The sequence below is a fragment of the Bombina bombina genome, chromosome 8, assembly GCF_027579735.1.
Source record: "Bombina bombina isolate aBomBom1 chromosome 8, aBomBom1.pri, whole genome shotgun sequence".
Classification (NCBI taxonomy): Eukaryota; Metazoa; Chordata; class Amphibia; order Anura; family Bombinatoridae; genus Bombina; species Bombina bombina.
The window spans coordinates 271,587,114-271,609,616 of NC_069506.1; the positions used below are offsets into that span (position 1 = coordinate 271,587,114).

The 22,503-nt window shown below is 38.6% G+C and overlaps 2 protein-coding genes across 5 annotated transcripts in view; one reads left to right on the forward strand and one right to left on the reverse strand.

Moving 5' to 3' along the window:
* HMBS (hydroxymethylbilane synthase) overlaps positions 1 to 22,503 on the forward strand; it is an 89,320-nt gene that overhangs the window by 17,529 nt on the left and 49,288 nt on the right. Inside the window, exons 1-4 of one of the 3 annotated variants that reach the window (XM_053691347.1) lie at positions 15,202 to 15,339; positions 19,809 to 19,862; positions 21,446 to 21,518; positions 21,806 to 21,855. In XM_053691347.1, coding sequence (XP_053547322.1) covers positions 15,322 to 15,339; positions 19,809 to 19,862; positions 21,446 to 21,518; positions 21,806 to 21,855 — 195 coding nt within the window. In that variant the 5' untranslated portion in view covers positions 15,202 to 15,321. Of the gene's footprint in view, positions 1 to 15,201; positions 15,340 to 18,721; positions 19,061 to 19,808; positions 19,863 to 21,445; positions 21,519 to 21,805; positions 21,856 to 22,503 lie in introns of those variants that run through there. The other 2 variants (XM_053691346.1, XM_053691345.1) reach the window with 2 other exon arrangements.
* On the reverse strand, positions 7 to 17,069 carry FOXR1 (forkhead box R1). 2 transcript variants are annotated; one of them, XM_053691349.1, is made up of 7 exons: positions 16,840 to 17,069; positions 11,407 to 11,504; positions 10,750 to 10,839; positions 2,499 to 2,683; positions 2,116 to 2,330; positions 415 to 647; positions 7 to 176 (listed from the first exon to the last, which is right to left on the reverse strand). In XM_053691349.1, the coding sequence occupies exons 1-7, from the start codon at positions 16,878 to 16,880 to the stop codon at positions 148 to 150; spliced, it is 891 nt and encodes a 296-aa protein (XP_053547324.1). In that variant the 5' UTR covers positions 16,881 to 17,069; the 3' UTR covers positions 7 to 147. The 2 variants fall into 2 exon arrangements, with proteins under 2 accessions (XP_053547324.1, XP_053547326.1); XM_053691351.1 differs by lacking the exon at positions 16,840 to 17,069 and adding an exon at positions 14,826 to 15,160 and having other exon boundaries at positions 7 to 647.

A 22,503-nucleotide genomic window follows, 5' to 3' on the forward strand; every position in this document is an offset into this window, starting at 1 on the left:
CAAATGTCAATGTGACAAAATAGGGCTTTATTGTGACACCACTTCCAAAGACATAAGTGAAGGGAGGGGTGACCCTGACAACTCTTCAGTAAAGATCTGGAGGATCGTTATCAGGGCTAAGTGCAAATGGATGTTGTCTGAGTATCTTCACATACCAAACATGAGCTCCATCAGTGCTGAGAGAGGAGAAAGAAGGTTAAATTAATACTGAATTTTTATGCATAACTTTATGATCACAACCCACCCCCATGACAACTATTGTCCCTTCAAATTGTTATTTACCTCACAGAACCCATTCTTGGGGTAACAATACATTCTTAAAAGTCCTTTTCTGCTCCCCATAACCTTGTTACATAGGACAAACATTCTTAATTTCCCCCTTAAGGAAAAAAAACAAAAATGTACATCTCTTACCTGGTTTGTTCATGCTTCTCCTAAGCACACGCACTAATTCGTCAGACAGTGTCTGCATCTCTGCTCGGAACTTTCTACGGCCCTGGCGTGTTAGCTTCCACAAGCAAGAGCGCCTGTGACCATCCGCACATACCCAACCTGAGCTCTTCTCAAAGCTACTGCTGAAGCAAAGGTTATGACGGACAGTGTTTTTCCAGCCATCTGGGGCAGCTCGAAAAAATGGGAAATGTTCCCTAAGACAGGTGGGGGAAAAAGAATAATAATATTTTTTTTATTTTTAAAAATAAAACCATAGAACATCATAATAGAGGGATCAGTATATCCAAGAGTACAACCCCTGGGAAGGACAGCAGGGCACCCAAGGACCAGGTGTGGCCCTTTCCATTAATTTCTGCAGAACTAAGAATGTGTGCGCCATAAGTTTTGTGGCCCCAGGAAAAAGCAGAACTAAAGTATGTGCATGAGCAAAAAAAAAAAAAAACACAACCACTTAAAAAAAAGGGACAGTAAAGTCCAAATTAAACTTTCACAATTCAAATAGAGCATTTTATTTTAAATAACTTTCCAGTTTACTTCTGTTATCAAATTTGGTCTCTTGGTATCTTATTGAAGAGTAAAACTAGGTAGGCTCATAAGAGCTCAGGAGTGTGCACGCGTCTTTAGTACTGTATGGCAGCAGTGGTTTATAACAATGTATAACAAAGCTACAAATAATGTTAAAAAACACCACTGCCATAGAGTACTAAAGACACGTGCACACTCCTGAGCTCTTATGAGCCTACCTAGTTTTACTCTTCAATAAAAATTAAAAAAAACAAAGAAAACAAAGCAAATTTGATAACAGAAGTAAACTGGAAAGTTATTTAAAATAACATGCCCTATTTGAATTGTGAAATTTTAATTTTGAGTCTTTACTGTCCCTTTAAGTGTACAGGATTTCTTACTACATTGTGGGGCTGTGACAAGAAGTATTTACAATAATACAGGAAGGCAAAAGAGTAGCTGTTCAATTGAAGTGGTTGCTAGGAGACACCTGCTCTAGCTCCAGTCAGTTTCTTGCCTATGCTCAGTAGGACGACATTTGCTGCAATAATCATGTGACAGTAGAACTTAATGTACATGAAACACAAACATTTTCTTTCATGATTCAGACCATACACATTTAATATATTATCCATTTGACTTATTTTATTGAATTTGCTTCACTCTCATTGTATTGCTTGTTGAAAAACCACACCAAGGTAGGCTCAGGAATACACTACTGGGAGCTAGCTGCACATATAGGCTTTGTCATTGGTTCACTTGATGTGTTTACAGCATTACTGCTCCTTCAAAAAGGATACCAAGAGAATGAAGCAAATTTGAACAGAACATACAATTTTAAACAACTTTGCAATTTACTTCTCTCTAAATTGTAAATCAAGATGTTTTGGGTTTCATGTCCCTTTAAGTTTTACAATGTCTTTTTTATGTTTACTTTGATTTAGCTTTTTTTCCCCCTAAAGGAGCACTGTTTCATATCCCTTTAAGGCTTCTAAAATATTGATCTGTGGTCTCCCATATGTAAGGAAATTGGCCATCATTGGTGCACACAATGCCAGGAACAAGGTTTACAGCATTAGTCTCTGCTAACACCAAACTAAAGACAACAACCTTGATTTGATTAACCTTAGAGCAGCGATTCAGCAACCCTATCTTTACCTGACAAAGCTGTATATTTGCTGCACGTTCAGACTGCCTTCTTGACTGTTTCTCAAAGCCAGAGAGATCAGGTTGCAGTAATTAATGGGGGGCCGAGGCCAAGAGTTCAGCTGGGATACACCACGCTGTGCTCGTCCCCGCTTGCTCGGGCTCTTCACTCTCTTGTGGGGTAGGTGGGCTGGATTCGGAAGGGCCACTTCTTCCTCCTCTGTGTACTAAAGTATAGGGGACCAGTTACTCCCAGTGTATGTAGAAATGTTATTCATTTACACAAGTCAATAAGGAGACTTAATGACATTCATTCCTGGGCTAACCCACAAACTTCATTGGTACCTGAATATTACACGCTCACCCGATTTTACAAAGAACATGAAGCCAATTACCTCACTGTAAGAGGTGGGGGTCTCCTCCTCAGACTCTTCCAAAGTAGAGTAATCCATTAAAGATGGTGTCTGAAGCTCACAGGGAGATACAGAGGGCTCAGGGGGAACACGGGGCGTTCCTTCAGGACAGGGCATAACCACATTGGGGTTCACAAGAAGCCATAAACTGGGGCGAAAGTTACACTCTGTGGATCAGAAACAAAGTGTTAGCAATAGCAGAGTATTTACTCCTGAATTTTCCCGGCCTTACAGGTAAAAAAAAAAAAAAAGTATTTGCCATTAGAATATTTTGCTTCTATATAGGACCAATGGCTATTACAGAGGTTGGTATGCACCACCAATTCGCAAAAGGTATCAGGTATAAATCTGCATGGTAATTCTTTTTTTTTTTTTTTTTATTTACGCATCCTTTGCCAACTGATGACAAGAAGAATGATAAAATTGGTGAACTTATATGAAAAGCACAGATATGCAGTAACCAATCAGTGACTACCACCAGTGTAGTCCTCCACCCTTGATATCTAGAATTGCTGGACTCTCAGTTTTAGGATCAAGAACATTATTGTGGGCAGTGCTCTTTTAATCTTGTGGTTTGTGTAATACACAGGTGTGTGCAACGTTTTGTGATGATACTGGTGTTATATTAGCTGCAGGTTTCACTTGATGTATATAAGCCTTAAAAGGGACACTCAAGTCAAAATTAAACTTTCATTATTCAGATAGAGCTGCAATTTTAAACAACTTTCCAATTTACTTCCATTAAAAAAAAAAAAAGTGTACAGTCTTTTATATATTTAAAAATTGAGTCACCAGCTCCTACAGAGCATGTGCAAGAATTCACAGACTAAGCGTATATGCATTTGTGATTGGCTGATGGCTGTCACATGGTAAAGGGGGAGTGAAAATAGACAACTTTTAAAATTGTCAGAAGAAAAAAAAAATATATATATATATTCATTTGAAGTTCAGACTAAGTGCTATTGCATTGTCTGGCCCTTTAAGAAACACATTGCTAGGTTTTAATAAATGTTTTTATGACATTTATGTGCACATGCTGCTTTATTTTTGCTGCATCTGACAAATGTTGGATTTTTTGGAAACATCGTATTGGTTGCTGTGAACCATCCTGTCAGGTGGGCGGCTGAGAAGTCCCAGCCTGCACACAGAGCACCAACAATAGGTTCTATACTATCATCTTTTCACATTATATCAGACTATACTTGGTCATGTTGACAGTGATTCCTTAAAGGGATACTAAACCCAAATATTTTCTTTCATGATTCAGATACAAAGTTGCTTAAAATTGCATGCTCTAATTTACTCCTATTCATTTTCTTTGTTCTCTTAGTATCCTTTTTGAAAAAGCAGGAATATAAAGCTTAGGAGTCTGCCCATTTTTGGTTCAGTACCCTGTATAGAGCTTGCTTATTGGTGGCTACATTTATCCATCCAATCAGCAAGCGCAACCCAGGTTCTCAACTTAAAATGGGCTGGCTCCAAAGCTTTTATTCCTGCTTTTTAAATAAAAAATAAAGATACCAAGAGAATGAAGAAAATAAAAATAATAGGAGTAAATTAGAGAGTTGCTTAAAAATTGCATGCTCTGTCTGAATCATGAAAGAAAATGTTTTCATTTAGTATTCCTTTAAAAGGTGAAGAGCCATTTCCTGTGGACTTGGGACCTGTCAGCTGGGCGGCTGAGAAATCCCAGCCTGCACATAGAGCACCCTTGATTTACATAGAAGACACATTATCCTGGAAGTGTCTCTATTCTGGTAGATCTATCACCAGGCTTTCACTTCAAAGAAAATGTATCACTCACAGAGCTAGGAATTTTTGGGACTATTTATATTGAGTATGTGTGGTTCTGAAGGGCACCCCCTATGGACTTTATTATTTGCTAAGAACAAAAGGACCAAGAACAAGCCCAGCATGGTCCTATTTAACCCTATAGCTTATAGTGCCTTTTATCCAGCACCAAATATCTTCAGGTTGTATGATCTACAAATAACAGATAATAATAATGCTTGTGTATGTGAATAGCAAAATGTGTATGCACAACATATGAGTGAATATAGAGGGGGGGGGGAGGCTTTGCTACAACTTGGAGCTCTATACTACTCCTCTACCCCTCCTCCTTTGCAACAACTGTGTACCTACCCATGAGACTCTTGCAACTGACAAAAATCATGAAATAGCGGATTTACTTTATATGTGTATATAGCCAATTCCTGTGACATCTGTGTATATATATATATATATATATATATATATATATATATATATATATATATATATATATATATATATATATATATATATACACACTTTATCAGTTTGCTTGTATGTGTAAGTTTTTGCCACTTGGGTAAGAAAAAGCATTTTACTAAAATGGTGCTCATCTGAAACTTATATAGCATTGTGAGGTGAGGTAAAAAAAAAAAAAAAACACACCCCACAGAATTCAAATCCTAGCTAGGGTTGCCACCTTAAAGTGATGGTAAACTCTCCCCTTTTTAAAATCAGATCCAGGATGTTATTGATATTTTATATTGAGTTTCATTCATCAGTTGTAACGAAGATGCCTGTAACTTACTTTTTAAAATGGATTCAAATACCCTGCGCTCTGCAACCCACTTCAAAAACAGGATTTATGCTTTCCGGATATGGTGAGTCCACGGCTTCATCAATTACTGTTGGGAATACCACTCCTGGCCAGCAGGAGGAGGCAAAGTGCACCACAGTAAAGCTGTTAAGTATCACTTCCCTTCCCACAATCCCCAGTCATTTGACCGAAGGGAAATGGAGAAAAAAAGGAGTAACACAAGGTGTTCAGGAGCCTGAGGTTTAATTAAAAAATTAAAATAAATGATATAGATAGATATATCTAACGGTCTTGAAATAAAGGGCGGGGCCGTGGACTCTGGAAAGAAATAGATTTATCAGGTAAGCATAAATCCTGTTTTCTTTTCTAAGATATGGTGAGTCCATGGCTTCATCAATTACTGTTGGGAATCAATACCCTAGCTAGAGCTAAGCTAGAGGACACAGATGAATAGGGAGGGACAAGACAGGCAGACCTAAACAAAAAGGCACCACCGCTTGAAAAAAGTCTCCCCCAAAAGAAGCCTCAGCCGAGGCAAAATAATCAAATTTAAAAAATTCAAAAAAGTATGCAAAGAAGACCAAGTTGCAACCTTGTAAAACCGATCCACAGAAGCTTCATCTGTGAAAATCTAAGAAGAGACAGCCCTCATGTAATGAGCCATATCTCTCTCAGAAGACTGCAGCCCCGCAGTCTGAAAAACAAAACAAAATAAACTTCTCAACCAGAGAAAAGAGAAGTAGCAGTAGCTTTCTGATACAGAGAAAACAAAATCAAGTACACACAACATTCAAAATGTGCACACACGTTCCTTAACATATAAGAATGAGGACACAGAGGGAACAAGAACAACAAATTCCCAAACAAAATTTCCACTTAGGATAAATAACCGCCTTATCCGAAATAAGATAAAGCGGATCTGCAAAGCTGAGAGTACCTAAACTCTCCGAGCAGAAGATATAGCAAAAGACAAACAAAAAAAACTTCCAAGATAAATCTGTGGAATGCCATGGCTCAAACTGGGCCTGCTGCAAAACCTTAAAACCAAGGTTAAAACTCCAAGAGGATTAACAGACTTAAACACAGGCCTGATACTAACCAGGGTCTGACAAAAAGATTACACGTCTGGCACATACGTCAGACAATTGTGTAAAACAGGATAATGCAGAAATCTGACCCGTTAGAAAACTGACTGACAAACCGTCCTCCAGACCTTCCCGGAGAAAAAAGTAAAACCCCAAGGAATCCTGACCCTACTTCAAAGAGTAGTCCTGGGATTCAATTTACGTCATACCTTATAGTTAAAATGATCAGTAATAGAGTTGCGAACCTGAATCATGGTCTCAATGACCGATTCTGAAAAACCACGCTTAGATAGAACTAAGCATTCAATCTCCAAGCAGAAAGCTTTAGAGAAAACGAAAGAATGGACCCTGAATTAGAAGGTCCTTTCTCTAGAACAACCACCAAGGTGGAAGAAATACATCTCCGCTATATCTGTATACCAGATCCTGCGAAACTATGCAGGAACTATTAAAATACTGATGCTCACTCCCATTTGATACGAGCAATGCCTCGTAGAAGGAAAGCAAACTAAAGAACAGGGATGCCAGACTGAAATCCCACAGAACCGCAGGGTATTTAACAGAGCAGCCTGCTAATCTCTTCACTTTAACATAACTTCGAAGCTTGGCGTACTGCCATCTCCAAATCCAGCACCCCCCATTTGAGGGTTAACCTGGAGAACATCTCCGGGAGAAGCGCCCATTCCCCAGGATGAAAAGTCTGACTGCTCAAGAAGTCCACTCCAGGGCCGCCATCAGGGGGTGACAGGGGTGATTCCTGTCAGGGGCCCAATGGGCCAGGGGGGCCCCATGAGGCAAGAACTAAAAAAAAAAAAAAATTTTTTTTTTTTTTACATTTTGGCAGCCACCAGTGGGTACTACAGCAGAGTGCTAATTGACAATGGGAATTGTTATTACAAGGAGTAAAGTATTAGCATTTGAGAGGATTTCTGAGTGTGCACTAAACCACTATGCACATAAACATTGTCTGTTCCTTTTTAGGACATTTTGGCCTTACTATTGATTATTCACATCTTTCTACAGACTTTGAGACTAACAAGACCTTTCCGGAAGTCACCAATCCACCATTTAACCCTTAAATTATTGTTTAGGTAGTTCAGGTCCCTTCCTTTCAGCCACTGCATGCTGTTGTCATCATTTAGTTGGCATCTTCCTTTGCAAAAAATATAATCAGAACTCCATATTTTGTTTTCTAAATCTCATTTTTTCACAAAACTGTAGTTTACCTAATTACTTGTCAGGTCAATGTAAACAAGTGCTGAGTGTCTGTGTCTGAGTGTGTTTATTTGAGTGTCTGCTAGAGTGTCTATATGTGAATCCTTATGTGTGAGTGTGTGTGTGTGTGTGTGTGTGTGTTTCAGTGTATGAGTGTGTCTGTATGTTACTACCTTTACAACAATTCCAATTTAAATAGACACTTAAGAATAAAGTGCATATACGTTTTAGTCACTTGGTCAAAAATTGCACGTCGACAAAGGGGGGGGGGCCTGATCAATGGTTAAGTCAGGGGCCCCAAAATTTCTAGTGGCGGCCCTGGTCCACTCCCGGTATTCACTCCTGAAAAGTGAATAAACGAATGCGAGTGTCCGCCCACCGAACAATCCACGCCAACCATGGCAAAGAAACTCCAGTCTGTAAAACTTTTTGGGAAGAGCTTAACCCCTTCAGTGCCAGCCTCCTTCTGTAAATCTTTACCCCAGAATACAAAAAGGCACTTACCTGCATCTCTAGCTGTCCGGCAGGAGGACAGCCTACAAGGTATTAAAGGAAGTCACTCCTCACAGAGACCTGTAGAAAAAAGAAAGATCAGAGTAAACCTACTCAGGCTTTCTATTGTAGGGCAGCAACAATGTTAGGAAATCGCAGCAAGGCCCACCTCACAAGTTCCCAACTACTTTAAAGCCACCACTACTCTACTGAAGAGATTGACCTGGACTACAGCTATAACCAGAACATAGGAAAGATCAGAGCAAACCTACTTTGGCTTTCAAAATAATAAAATCTTGCTTGAAGCATAAGAAATCCAATTTTCTTCAGACACCAAAAACTTCACCTCCTCCATTAACAGAGACAAAGAGAATGACTGGGGATTGTGGGAAGGGAAGTGATACTTAACAGCTTTGCTGTAGTGCTCTTTGCCTCCTCCTGCTGGCCAGGAGTGGTATTCCCAACAGTAATTGATGAAGCCATGGACTTACCATATCTTAGTAAAGAAAGGAAATGTTTGTGAGCTAATGGTTTAAATTTTTCTCAAATCAGTTCTATGGCTACAACAAAAAGTGCCATATGGGGAGAGCGCTGATTGGACAACAATTAAAATTGCTAGCTCACAGAAAAATGTACTTTTGAAGGGGACGACGGAGCGTAGGTTATTAGAATTTCATATCTATATTAAAAAGTTAAAGCGCAACTTCATTACAACTGATGAATTAAACTCCATCTAAAATATCACTAACATTCCGGATCTGATTTTTAAAATGGGAGAGAGTTTACCATCCCTTTAAGTTCAGTCCAAACCCGAACACTCACTCTGCAACCTTGGCCACGTTTTCCTAGACACTTATGAGCAGGGTAAGTAGGGCAGAACATGTATTGTGCCTCTGGACATTTCCTGAATAGTGCGCATGAACAGCACAATAAATGTTCCTCCCTGCACCCCCTACAGCATGTGTAACTATAAGTGTCAAGAAAAACATGGCCGAGGTGGCAACCCTACTCTTACACAGACACTGACAAACACACAAGAGAGAGAGAGAAATAACTTTAGGCATGTGCAGATTGTTGCAAATGCACAATTTCACCTTTTTTTGGCTGTGGCCATTTTCTCCAAACCCAGACAGTTTCAAAACCCGAAAACACACATGAGAACCTGAACTGGTCAAGTCATTCCCAGACAGGATGCAACCTTAAGGGTTCCAAGCACATTGTTTTTCAAAAGTTAATTATGGTCATAAATGTTCCCTCATATACATGTATTAAATATTATTTACAGCTTTAAAGATATTTACTTTACAAATATTAATTGCTTCCACTGCCCATAAAAATCTAAAAAACAAACTTTCAGATCCAATAACTTACTGAGTCGGACGACCGACATATAGGGTTAGAGCCTGCGCAGTTCATTGTTTATACACAGCGCCACTACCCCTTCCTAAGAAATGCAGGCTCCAGCATTACAGCAACCTGTCAGTCTAAAGCTGATCCGGCCCTATTTGAGGGAACACATTGGCAATGGTTCCAGTGTCAGCGTGCTATTGAATGCACACTCCCGTATCTGATCAGCAAGGCAATGCTGATTGGACATTAGAAAAGACAAAAAAAAAAAAAAAGGGCCTATTTCTGGGGTGTTTAGGAAAATCTCCATGTGGGACTATGTTATTATATTTCTATAATAAAATATACTTTTTTTTTCTTTTTAAGAAAGAAAATATGCAATAATGTAAAATGCCCCTTAAAGTGAATGTAAATTTTGATGCTAAAGTGCCCGTTTTTCTTTAAAAAATTTGATTATAAACAGGGGCACTTTAATTCATCAACATTTACATTTCACTCCTGCTGTGAAAAAACAAAACAACAAAAACTTACCTTTTAAAGTTGACAGCTGCTCCAGCTTCCTCCGATCGTTGCAAGTCATTTCTGATGTCAGAAATGATGGCTAAGGTCATCATCCAATCACAGCTTTCCCCCCCCCCCAGGGGAATCAGTGTCTGATTCAACACCGTGATTGGAGGAAGCCGGATTCCTCATTTTAGACCCAGGAAGAGGCTTTGCGACAGGTGGAGGAAGCTGGAGCTGCTATCAAGATTAAAAGGTATTTTTTTTTTTCACAACACGAGTGAAATGTAAATTTTTATGAATTAAAGTGCCCATGTTTTTAATCGATTTTTTAAAAACTGGGCACTTTTGCATAAAAATTTACATTCACTTTAAAGGGAAACTAAACTTTTTTTTTTCATGCTTCAGAAAGAGCATGCAATTTTAAGAAACTTTCTAATTTACTCCTATTAATTTTCTTTGTTCTCTTGCTATCTTTATTTAAAAAGCAGGAATGTAAAGCTTAGAAGCCAGACCATTTTAGGTTTCAGCACCCTGGATACTGCTTGCTTATTGGTAGCTACATTTAGCAAACTAATAAGCAAGCATAACCCAGGTTCTGAACCAAAAATAGGCCGGCTCCTAAGCTTTATATTCCTGCTTTTTAAATAAGATAGCAAGAGAACAAAGAAAAAAAAAATATTAAATAGGAGTAAATTAGAAAGTTGCATGCGCTATCTGAATCATTAAAGAAAAAAATGTGGGTTTAGAATCCCTTTAAGGAATGTTATCATATACTGCATGAGGACGCTTATTATGGACCTTTAATCCTGGTCCCCCAAACTTTCAAATAGGGGTAATTTAACGTTAAATCAGTAGCCTTTTCTGGTTTGACCAATTGAACTGATCACTCATTAGGTCACTATTCTAATAGTCAGACTGAACCTTTAACAGAGTAGTTTTGGTAACTTGCTGTTCTAGAGCTGTAATGGTCAATAAAACACTATTCAGCCATACTTGTCCTCACCTGGGAGCTCGCCATCCTCAGAACTACTTGGAGATGAATCAACACTGTGCTGCCTTCTCAGAGTGTACCGCTCCGCTTTATCATCAGATCCTGCAATCCACAAGCAGTATACAGAAGAGACTTTGTTTTAGAACAAGCTTATCAAGTGAAGTTAAATCTATCTATCCACACACAGCAAAGTAAAGTGACACCAAACACTGAGAGTGTGTACTAATATATATATATATATATATATATATATATATATACACACACACATACATATACATATATATATATACACACACACATATATACACACACAAAAAAAAACCCACACACAGCCATTAATTGCACACTCTAATGACCCATTTAGATCTGTCCCTAACCTAAATTACAATATGGTGGTGCAAATTAGTTTCTGAAGTTATACACTCATTTTCTCAATATTTAAAACAACTAATACTTTAAAAATACATCTGCATATTAATGTTCAGGTTAATCTTTAATTTGAAAACACAATTCTGTCTAGCATTTGCAGTGGCTGCAGTATATTGCACGGTCAAACTACAAAAAAATAAATAAAAAAAAATTCCAGAATATACCGGGAAAGCTGCCATAAAAAATAAAATACAAGTTTAAAGACCCCCATAAAAGTATGTGCAAGGAGCTTCTTACCAGGAAAATACTGGTCAATAGTTATAGTAAGTTTAAGTTCCTCCATCATATCCCAATCTTCCAGTGCAGTTGATAAATGAAGTTTCTCATAAGGAGCCCTGTTAGAAAATCGCAAATACATTATTGTTGTTTGTTTTGTTATTTTTTTCTTCAAAATATAACAATTTGCATCACTCTTTTTAAAGAAATATATTTTGTAAACAAAAAAAACAAAAACAAATCAGACCACCCCTGGACTTAAAGAGTCAGGTGGTTCAATTTAAATAATTGATTAAAATGTCAATAACCTGTGGTTACTTTTGAGCTTTCTGAAGCTTGTTTTATCAATTGCTTACCACAATGCCTAGTATCATAGATGTGTGTGTGTGTGTTAAAAGGATACACAAGTCAAAATTACTTTCATGGTACAAATAAAGGAGAAAATTAAAAACAAAAACACTTCCCCTATTGTTATTTTTTTTCTTTCTTTGTACCCTATGCAGAGAAATATAGCTTCTTTCATTACTGAATACCCAAGAATGCTCAAGAGCGTGCATGTGTTGTGTACTATATGTATGTCATAGATACTTCTGAAATATAGTACACAAAATGCAAGGGCGCTTCTGTATAAGCTCATGGAAAAGAGATACATTTCAACAAGGATACCAAGAGAAATAATTATTTTTTTTCCCTTCAAATTGTACAGTCTATTGGAATAATGAAATATTAATTTTGACTTTAATTTCCCTTTAAATAAGACCGATCAGAGTAAAAATAGTGCCATTTCAAAAAGTGAACTAATCGCCATACACTATGCTTTTAAATTAAATATAAATATTTCCAAAAACATGTTTTAGAGACAGAACTTGCATATAAACGTATTTATTTTGTTAAATGTTTAATATATTTGTTTTCTCATTAGGACTACAAGGATGTTTTATGTTTTTCATAGCTTGAGATCTGTCACAAAAACTAAAAAAATATGTAAACTGATAAAAAATGTTTTTATTATAATCAACACAATTTAAACTATTTCCTAATCAGGTGTTAGGTAATCCTCAAAAACCTAAACCTTTCTTTAAAGAGGCAATCTAATGTAAAAATAATATGCTTTATGTGTTTATTAAGAGGAAGAGTATGCTGTAGATGCATTTTTAGGCTAAATTGTGGCATGAATATTCTGTATATATTCGCTGTATCACAAGTTCCAAGGGCAGGTGTTTTGGTAAGATGGCGAACTTTGGAAAACAGCAAACCATGTCACTTCCTGTGATGTTACATCAGCTGTTTCGCAAATTTTGGACGTAATGCGCATGCGTACCAGCGTCATCACATACCTGGCCACACACGTCACTGATACAATATTTAGAGCTGTGAAATTCCGGGACCCTTTCTAGAGCGCATGCGTGGGATTTTGTATCAGAAATGGTGCGCTCATGGAAAGCTGTTTATTCGGCTCCTCTGCAATATTCGGAACTCCGCCCCCCACTGCAACTACTCCCATTACTACTACTACTCTAAAGCTGAGTTTCCATGCTTGTGCACGAGAAACAGCCCACCCGCCCAGCCAGCCACTCGGCTGTCGCCACTGCTTCTTCTGCTGATCCAATGCAGCTTTTCACAGGGGCGGGGGCTGCTCACCAAACTTTAATTTCATCCAACAGTGTGCAATAGAAGTCCAATTAAAATCAAACAGCATTAAATGGATATTCTACTGGGAAAAAAATGCATGTGCTAATTTGTTAGAACATGTAATTTTAGCACTAGCAACAAAGTTTCTCAGCTGGGTTGCATGACTATCAATGCTGATTGGCTCACTGGTCCTGTCTGCCCTGCAGGTCTGCACCAACAGTTCTTTGCGCATCTTACATGGTACTTATGCATTTAACCCCATTGCATGGGGTTAAACACAAAGTGTCATTAGTGCTAAAACTGCATGCTTTAGTAACAAATTAGAGCATTTCTTTTTTTTCACCACAATGGCCCTTTAAAATAAGCTTGCTCGTAGGGTTGCCACCCGTCCCTTAAAATACAGAACACTTATAAGTTACACATGCTGCAGGGTGTGCAGGGAGGAATATGTATAGTGCCTATGAATAGTGCTGTCCATAAACACAATACATGTTCCTCCCTGCACACCCTGCAGCATGTGAAACTCATAAGTGCCCAGGAAAACATGGCTGAGGTGGCAACCCTACTTGCTCGTACTGGTTTGGTAGATAAACAATTTTTATTAATGCTTAATTTGGGGGAATCACGCCCTTGCTCTGAGCTCCTAAAACGTTACATCAATGAAAATAATTTATTTACAAATCCAGTGAGTGTGACCTTAAAGTGATGGATTTACCAGTGAAACAAATAAAGGGGACTTTCAGTTGTGAAATATAAAATACTCCATGCTGAAAGTTCCTTTATTTGTCTGAAGCATTCACTGCACTGAGCTCCTCAGGCAGCCCACGGCAGAATGCTATTTTGCCGCGAGGTGACGTTTCCACCTCTTAGCCAATAGCCGTGCAGGCCAATTGGCGCCATGTCGGATAGCTAGCACGCTATTGGCTAAGAGGTGGAATCGTCACCTCACAGCAAATTAGCGTTCAAACCTGCTTTAACCCTTTCATGACAGGGTCATAAAGTCTACATCGGAACAACGTTCCAATGTAAACAGATTGAAATCCCACGATCGCACACACGATTGCGAGATTTCAATTATGGAATCGGGTCAGGCGTCCCTATGACGCTAGTCACGCCCTCCAGATCACAATCACATCCAGAAAGCGCTGTGGGCTTCAGGACAGCCAAACGGCTATGACGTTGTATTTCATCCTAACGGTGCTAAAGCCCAGCGCCGTTTGGACTGAATACAACGCCATAACGGCGGTAAAAGGTTAATATATAAACACAAATGCATATATATATATATATATATATATATATATATTGTAGATTAGAGAAGGATTGCCATGATAATCCAGTAATTAATATTTGAAGAGGCTGCATTGCTCGTATAGCAGATTATTCATGTGCATAACAATGTAGCTTTTAAACTGTGTATAAAAACAGTAAAAATATAAACCTCTGTATTGTATGTGTGTTAACAACAACTGCATGATGAGTAATAACCATTCTGTTAAAAATGTGTCTAGAAGTTTAATGTAGAGATCTAGTGTGACACATATTTGTTATCATTTCCACACTATGGCAGTTTCCTTACCAAACAAAAGTGATCAACAAGTTCATATTTCATAGAATCCATAGGCGATGTCAGTAAAGACTGGACACGTAATAATAATAATAAACATTTTTTTTTAATTTACTTAAAGGGACAGTCTACTCCAGAATGTTTTATTGTTTAAAAAGATAGATATTCCCTTTATTACTCATACCCCAGTTTTGCATAACCAACATTGTTATATTAATACACTTTATACCTCTGTGATTACCTTGTTTCTAAGCTTCTGCAGACTGTCCCCTTATCTCAGTGCTTTTGACAGACATGCATTTTAGACAATCAATGCTGACTCGTCTCTTAAATAATTCCACGGGAGTGAGCACAATAGTATTTATATGGCACACATGAACTAAGTGTCTTTTCGGCAAACGCTATATCTAAACAAACAGTTAAAATCAGTACAGAAAGTATAAAACAAGATAAAATCGAATTGAAACGTATCAAACTTTATTTAAAAAGTATCGTGCAACAGATTGATGACAGAATGTTCACACTGTATTCTCAATAAAGTTTTTAATAAAAAAAAAACTGCTGTCATTGGAGAAAGTTCAAGCGGAAGAGAGGTCAGAGCAGACCTTTAGTTTAAGTGGCTGTGAACAGCTGCTGGGACGTTGCATGGAGGAGCCAGGACTCTTAGCTTGGTGGACATCTTGTAACTCCACAGACCTCTTCTGCCGGTGTTCTTGATCCCGTACACGGGGACAGCCATGTCCGAAGGCAGCATGGTGAGTTACCGGAGACTTGCTTGCAACAAGCTGATTGGCCACCTCTTTGCAACCCTGGTACACAATTTGTAAGGGCACCTGTCAGTCACAGAATGGGCGGTGCTTGTCTTGTGCCAAATGAATGAACTAGTAGGAATTAGGAAAAAGTCACGTTGTGTCCGAAAGTTAGAATTATTAGTTTCACTTGCTCTATAAACTCTGTTCCCTAACTAAAAGTAGGGGGACAACTGAACATATGGGTTTTTATAATCTTCTTAAAACATCTCGAGACCTTACAGTTTTTAACTCAAACGTACATTAAAGAAACAGTACAATTATTTTTTTTCTGTAAAGGGACATGAAAGAAACCCAAGATTTTCTTTCATGCACAAAGAAGAGAATACTATTTTAACCAACTTTCCAATAATACTTTGTTAAAGAAGCTGCAATGCACTACTGGGAGCTAGCTGAAAGCCAATAACATGAGACATACGTGTAGCCACCAATCAGCAGCTTCAGATCCTACTTAGGTATCCTTTACAAAAAAACAAAGATGTCAAGAGAACAATACAAATTAGTTCATAGAAGAAAATTGTTTAATATCACATGCTCTATCTGAATCATGAAATAAATAATTTGGGTTTCATGTCCCTTTAAAATCCTAATAAAATATATAAACAATTAATGGTTCTTGCTGATATATAGCACAACTTAAAGGGACACTATACCCAAACATTTTCTTTCATGATTCAGATAAAGAATATCATTTTAAACAACATTCCAATTTACTTCTATTACCTAATTTGCTTTATTTTTTAGATATACTTTAATGAAGAAATAGCAATGCACACAGTGAACCAATCACAGGAGGCATCTGTGTGCAGCTACCAATCAGCAGCTACTAAGCATATCTAGATATGCTTTTCAGCAAAGAATATCAAGAGAATGAAGCAAAATAGATAATAGAAGTAAATTAGAAAGTTGTTTATAATTGTATGCTCTTTCAAAATCATGAAAGAAAAAATTTGGGTTTCATGTCCCTTTAATAAGATAATTTATTGTAAAATCAGCCTGGTGGTGCAATCATTAAAAAAAAAAAGGCCTGGGAAGAATGCATAACAATTATAACCAATCAGTATGTAGCCCAAAGGTGGAGGGCCAGCTTATTTGTAGTGTGTGTGCCATTAGTTGGTCATAGTTTAATGTACTTAGTACTATTATTTATATGGTAATTTAATTCTCCTGCATGTTGTTATTATTATTTGGAATTTCACAATTAGGTTGGTGCTTTTTGGCTGCTAGACAAACCTGCCAGCCAGTTGTTTTAATGGCTGAAAGATATTACGCAGTTATACAATTGTAACTAAACTGCATTATTACAGAGACATGTCATAAAGCTGTATAGTGATTGTTGTCTGACAAAGATAATTGATAGTACATGCACATCTGAGCGTGTTACGATATTTCACAATTAGGACAGTTAAAGGGACAGTCTACAACCGATTAAACATAAACCCATACCTTAGATTAACCAAAGAAGATCCACCTGCACTGCATTGCATGTCCTGTAGCTGGACCGGTACACAAATAATCCTAAAAAGAACATTTGTTTAGTTCATGTAAATATGGCCACCAAACTCCGCCCACTGTTACTTCTTTACATTTTGTTATATTAATTGTCCAATCAGAATCTGCTCACTAGTTAAACTTTGAAAAAGTGTTCACGCCGATTTGCGCATGTGCAATTAAATAGGAACCAAATATCCAGAACCTTGGTGTAATTGAGTGTTACTTTGATTTTATGAATCTACACTACAATACATAGTGTTCCGACCGCTACTTGTCATAAGCATAACAGCGACGTCACGGTTTCTTACATGCACGAGTCTGGAAAAGAAATAGAGAAGGGGACAAAGGAGGAGGGGGAGGAGTTTGGCGGCCATATCTAGAAGACAAATAAAGTTACTTATCGTAACATTACTTGTATACCGGTCCATCTGCTATGTATGTAAAGGGATGCAATGGTATGTTTTAAGGGTGATCGAAGTAACGGCTCATTATTTAATTGGGTGTAGACTGTCCCTTTAAAGGGATAGGAAAGTCAAAATTAAACTTGCATGATTCATATAGAGCATGTCATTTTAAGACACTTAAATTCACTTCTATTTTTAAATGTGCTTCGTTCTCTTGGTATCCCTTGTTGGAAGAGAATACGCACATATCCTACACTAATGGGAGTTAGCTGCTGATTGGTGCCTGCACACATTTGTCTCTTGTGATTGGCTAACTAGATGAATTCATCTAGCTCCCAGTAGTGCAATGCTGTTCCTTTGGCAAAGGATAACAAGATAATGAAGCAAATTTGATAATAGAAGTAAACTGGAAAGTTGCTTAAAATTGTATATTCTATCCAAATCATGAAAGAAAATGTTAGGGGTTCCTGTCCCTTTAAATAGCTGTCTGATAGACTTTCATCTCATACAGATGTACTAGAGCTGACTAGTTGACAGATTTCACTTATGCAGCTGAAGTAAGAATTTCTTTTGATACAAATCATACAGCTGTATAACAGCTGACTGGCATGAAAGGCAAAACTTATACCAAACTATTAGTGCGCATTAGATAACCGGTGCAACTAATACTGCTATAATAGTGCCCATTGGCTAAAATAAGCAATTCATAATGCTGTATATGTGCCTATTAGCTGACAGGTGCAGGTCATGTTGATACATTAGGATCCATTAGCAGACAGATGTATTTCATATCTAGGATTTAGTGCCTAGTCTCCTACAGACACAATTCATACTGCTGCATTGGTGCCCATTACATGACAGTTTTGGTAGGTGGGTAGAGTTGGCGCTAATCTTTAACCCAGCCAAGTACAGGTGGGACCCTCTCTATAGACCCCAGAGAAAACAGAAAGGAGGAATTGGGAGTAGTACTGGCGCTAAGAAGATTATTTATCACATACCCTTAGCTTCTTAGCCCCAGTACTACTCCCAATTCCGCCCATTACATGACACACACAGCACATACAACTGTGCTAGTACCCATTGGCTGATTTATGCAGATACTTTTGCTGTAATTGTGTTCATTAGCTGACAGATATGTTAACTCATACTGCAGTATATGTGCTCCTTGGCAGACAAACTCAAAGCATATATCTGTATTAGGCCTCTCTTTTTTAGCTTTTTAAAATCTGTAGTTATCATTTGACTGCATACATTATTGGAATCTGTTTCACCCTTAGCAATTATTATACAGTGAGTTACTTCTTCAATATATATATACTGTATATTCACACATTTCTTCTCCCCTTCCTAGATGCATGCTGGGAGGGGTGATGCATTTTCACTGCTCAGCACATAGGGAGTTGCCCCTGTATATTTAGATAAGATGCTCCTCTGCCATTGCTTTTATGATTACAGTAGAAATGACAAGTATGGCCTGAGTATTGCTGATAACATTACTGTACAACTCACTAAGAGCTGACTGCTCCAATATTACCATGTGGGAAGCCATATTTAATTATTCAATGGGGTGGGGTCTTGGATTGGTTTCCCCTGCTCTATGTCTCTCCATCTTATCTCTCTGTCCACATTGTCCCAGAGAGCACTGGGGTTTTAGTGACAGTTGTTGTACTGTTGGGAATAAGTTCATTCTCAGGGGACACGTGGAAACGGAGGGTTGCTGTGTTAGTTCTTCATAAAGGGAGCTTGCAATGGAGAGGTTTAGGACACGGGTAAGGGTTCTTGGTCTCTGTAGTTCTTTTATATTCTGCAAAATCTTTTTTTAATGAGTCACAGCTTTAAAATTCTGGGAACTATGGCTTCATGAGTTTTATGTCTAGTTCCAAACTTTTTATCTTAGTTGCTCTATATTTACAACAGCCTTTATGTGGCTGTGTCCTCAACGTTAATGCTGGCTCCTAAATAAATGTGTCCACCCTGGCACAAACCTATTATTAAAAATGTTTAAAATGTACATACCAGTTAGATTTGATTGTAGCCACATTAAGTAATAGTGCATTTACAATATATAGCAAACAAAATAAACAATTTATATTTCTGTGGTAAAGTCTCTGAATGTATTTAAATTCTGCTTTTTCCGCTTTGTAGAGGTTTTCATTTAGTCTTGCATATGGCATATATTTCAGCTATTTGCCATATTGTGCTTTTCCACCCTACACCCCTCATTAACTTATTGGTCTCTGTTTTTTTCCTTGCACTCTGATCAGCTTATTGCAACCTGTGCTTTTCACACTTCTATTTATCAATGTGTCTTCACGGTTGAGCTTCCCTTTATTGTTACTGTCCAAAGTTGAGGTTTCATCAGCCTTTTCTGATAAATTTGATTTTTTCTTTGGGTAAATGTATTCACAGAGGCATATGCTTTAAAACCAGAACCCCCTACCCAGAATCGCAAGGAACAGGATAGACATGACTTGGTCCTATGGCGGTACTAACCATATGTTTGTCAATCATTTGCAGGATGGTTTGGGAATTGGCAACGATGTCATAAGAGTTGGGACAAGGAAAAGCCAAGTGAGTAAACTTTATTTGATTTAAGGGTCATAAATAGGTGGTTTCTAAAAGGTATATGTTCAGTGGCAGCCCTAGGTATGACAGATATGCAGTGACAGAGCTGTGTGTATAGTGCCAGTACATTAGTAATTGAGGAGTTGGCATGATAGATATACAGTGATACAGCTGTGTGTACAGTGCCAGTACACTAATAGGTGGGAGCTGGCATGATAGATATACAGTGATACAGCTGTGTGTACAGTGCCAGTACACTAATAATGGAGGTGGCAGTTGGCATGATAGATATACAGTGATAAAGCTGTGTGTACAGTGCCAGTACACTAATAATGGAGGTGGCAGTTGGCATGATAGATATACAGTGATACAGCTGTGTGTACAGTGCCAGTACACTAATAATGGAGGTGGCAGTTGGCATGATAGATATACAGTGATACAGCTGTGTGTACAGTGCCAGTACACTAATAATCCAATATCATGTGTGAATACAGCAGCACTGAATGTGCACGGTGTAGAGGAAAACCTGCAACTCCTCTCAGTCACTAAAAAAAAATCATATATTTCACCAGCACTTATGGGTATAAAACGTTCATCTTTTATTGAAGGATAAAGTTAAAAATAAGCAACGTTTCGTGACCTTATGTCATTTAATCATGCTTAAGTGACATAAGGTCACGAAACGTTGCTTATTTTTAACTTTATCCTTCAATAAAAGATGAACGTTTTATACCCATAAGTGCTGGTGAAATATATGATTTTTTTTTTTAGTACACTAATAATGGGGGTGGCAGCTGGCATGATAGATATACAGTGATAAAGCTGTGTGTACAGTGCCAGTACATTAGTAATGGGGGTGGCAGCTGGCATGATAGATATACAGTGATAAAGCTGTGTGTACAGTGCCAGTACATTAGTAATGGGGGTGGCAGCTGGCATGATAGATATACAGTGATAAAGCTGTGTGTACAGTGCCAGTACATTAGTAATGGAGGTGGGAGCTGGCATGATAGATATACAGCAGCAGTACTGAATTAGCAGGGTTGGCTGTAAATATGCTGGCTTTGCAGTGACAGAGCTGTGTATATAGCAGTGCTACATGAGTAGCAGGGTTGGCTGTAAATGTGCTGGCTATGCAATGACAGAGCTGTGTATATAGCAGTGCTACATGAGTAGCAGGGTTGGCTGTACATATGCTGGCTATGCGATGACAGAGCTGTGTATATAGCAGTGCTACATGAGTAGCAGGGTTGGCTGTACATATGCTGGCTATACAATGACAGAGCTGTGTATATAGCAGTTCTACACGAGTAGCAGGGTTGGCTGTACATATGCTGGCTATGCAATGACAGAGCTGTGTATATAGCAGTGCTACATGAGTAGCAGGGTTGGCTGTACATATGCTGGCTATGCGATGACAGAGCTGTGTATATAGCAGTGCTACATGAGTAGCAGGGTTGGCTGTACATATGCTGGCTATACAATGACAGAGCTGTGTATATAGCAGTGCTACATGAGTAGCAGGGTGTAACACTGAGGGGTGGTAATGGGAAGTATGTTCAGTAAGCCATCTTCTTTATCTCCTGCAGTTGGCTCGCATACAGACAGACAGCGTTGTGGAAATGCTGAGCAAGAAGTTCCAAGCTGCTCATTTCGAAATTGGTAGGAGACGAGGCCATGAGAGACACCTGGAAACTGTCACATCAGTGATCACTAATAACTCTCTGCCCCTCTGTTTTTTATTCTACTACTATTCACTTATTAGTCTTCCCTCGAGTCTTTCTCCCTTTTTTTTTACTTCCTCTCCCTTTCCACCTCTGTCCCTCCCTCTGTCTTTGTTTTCTCTCTCTCTTCCTTTTCCCCACTCTATTAAACAGTATATTGCTACATCCTTCAGAGTCTAGGATTTGTACATCAGTCTCAGTTTGAATATTTTGTTTTCTTCCTAGTTGCCATGTCCACTACAGGGGATAAAATTCTAGACACTGCTCTCTCTAAGGTCAGTACTGGCAGGATCAGTGTATCCTTGTTATAGGTTTCTTGTCACCCTATCTGCATATGCAGAGCACCTCTTTTTTTATATGCGTGTTTGAGCACTGTCCTGTGGTGTGTGTGACATGAGAGCTGTGCCATGTCTCAGTGGGAAATACTTTGTGTCATGTCTGCTTTGTGGTGTGTGACACGAGAGCTGTGCCATGTCTCAGTGGGGTCTGTTTTGTGGTGTGTGACACGAGAGCTGTGCCATGTCTCAGTGGGGTCTGTTTTGTGGTGTGTGACACGAGAGCTGTGCCATGTCTCAGTGGGGTCTGTTTTGTGTGGTGTGTGACACGAGAGCTGTGCCATGTCTCAGTGGGGTCTGTTTTGTGGTGTGTGTGACACGAGAGCTGTGCCATGTCTCAGTGGGGTCTGTTTTGTGGTGTGTGTGTGACACGAGAGCTGTGCCATGTCTCAGTGGGGTCTGTTTTGTGGTGTGTGTGTGACACGAGAGCTGTGCCATGTCTCAGTGGGGTCTGTTTTTTGTGGTGTGTGTGTGACACGAGAGCTGTGCCATGTCTCAGTGGGGTCTGTTTTTTGTGGTGTGTGTGTGACACGAGAGCTGTGCCATGTCTCAGTGGGGTCTGTTTTTTGTGGTGTGTGTGTGACACGA

What these genes read in the sequence shown, in the direction of transcription:
- FOXR1 (XM_053691349.1), bottom strand. Translation starts at nt 16,880, where the DNA reads ATGCAATGCAGTGCAGGTGGATCTTCTTTGGTTAATCTAAG. An exon ending in TATTGACCAGTATTTTCCTG is followed by an intron (nt 10,840 to 11,406) that starts GTAAGAAGCTCC and finishes TGTGGATTGCAG; the next exon opens with GATCTGATGATAAAGCGGAG. An exon ending in CAAATATACAGCTTTGTCAG is followed by an intron (nt 648 to 2,115) that starts GTAAAGATAGGG and finishes CACCTGTCTTAG; the next exon opens with GGAACATTTCCCATTTTTTC.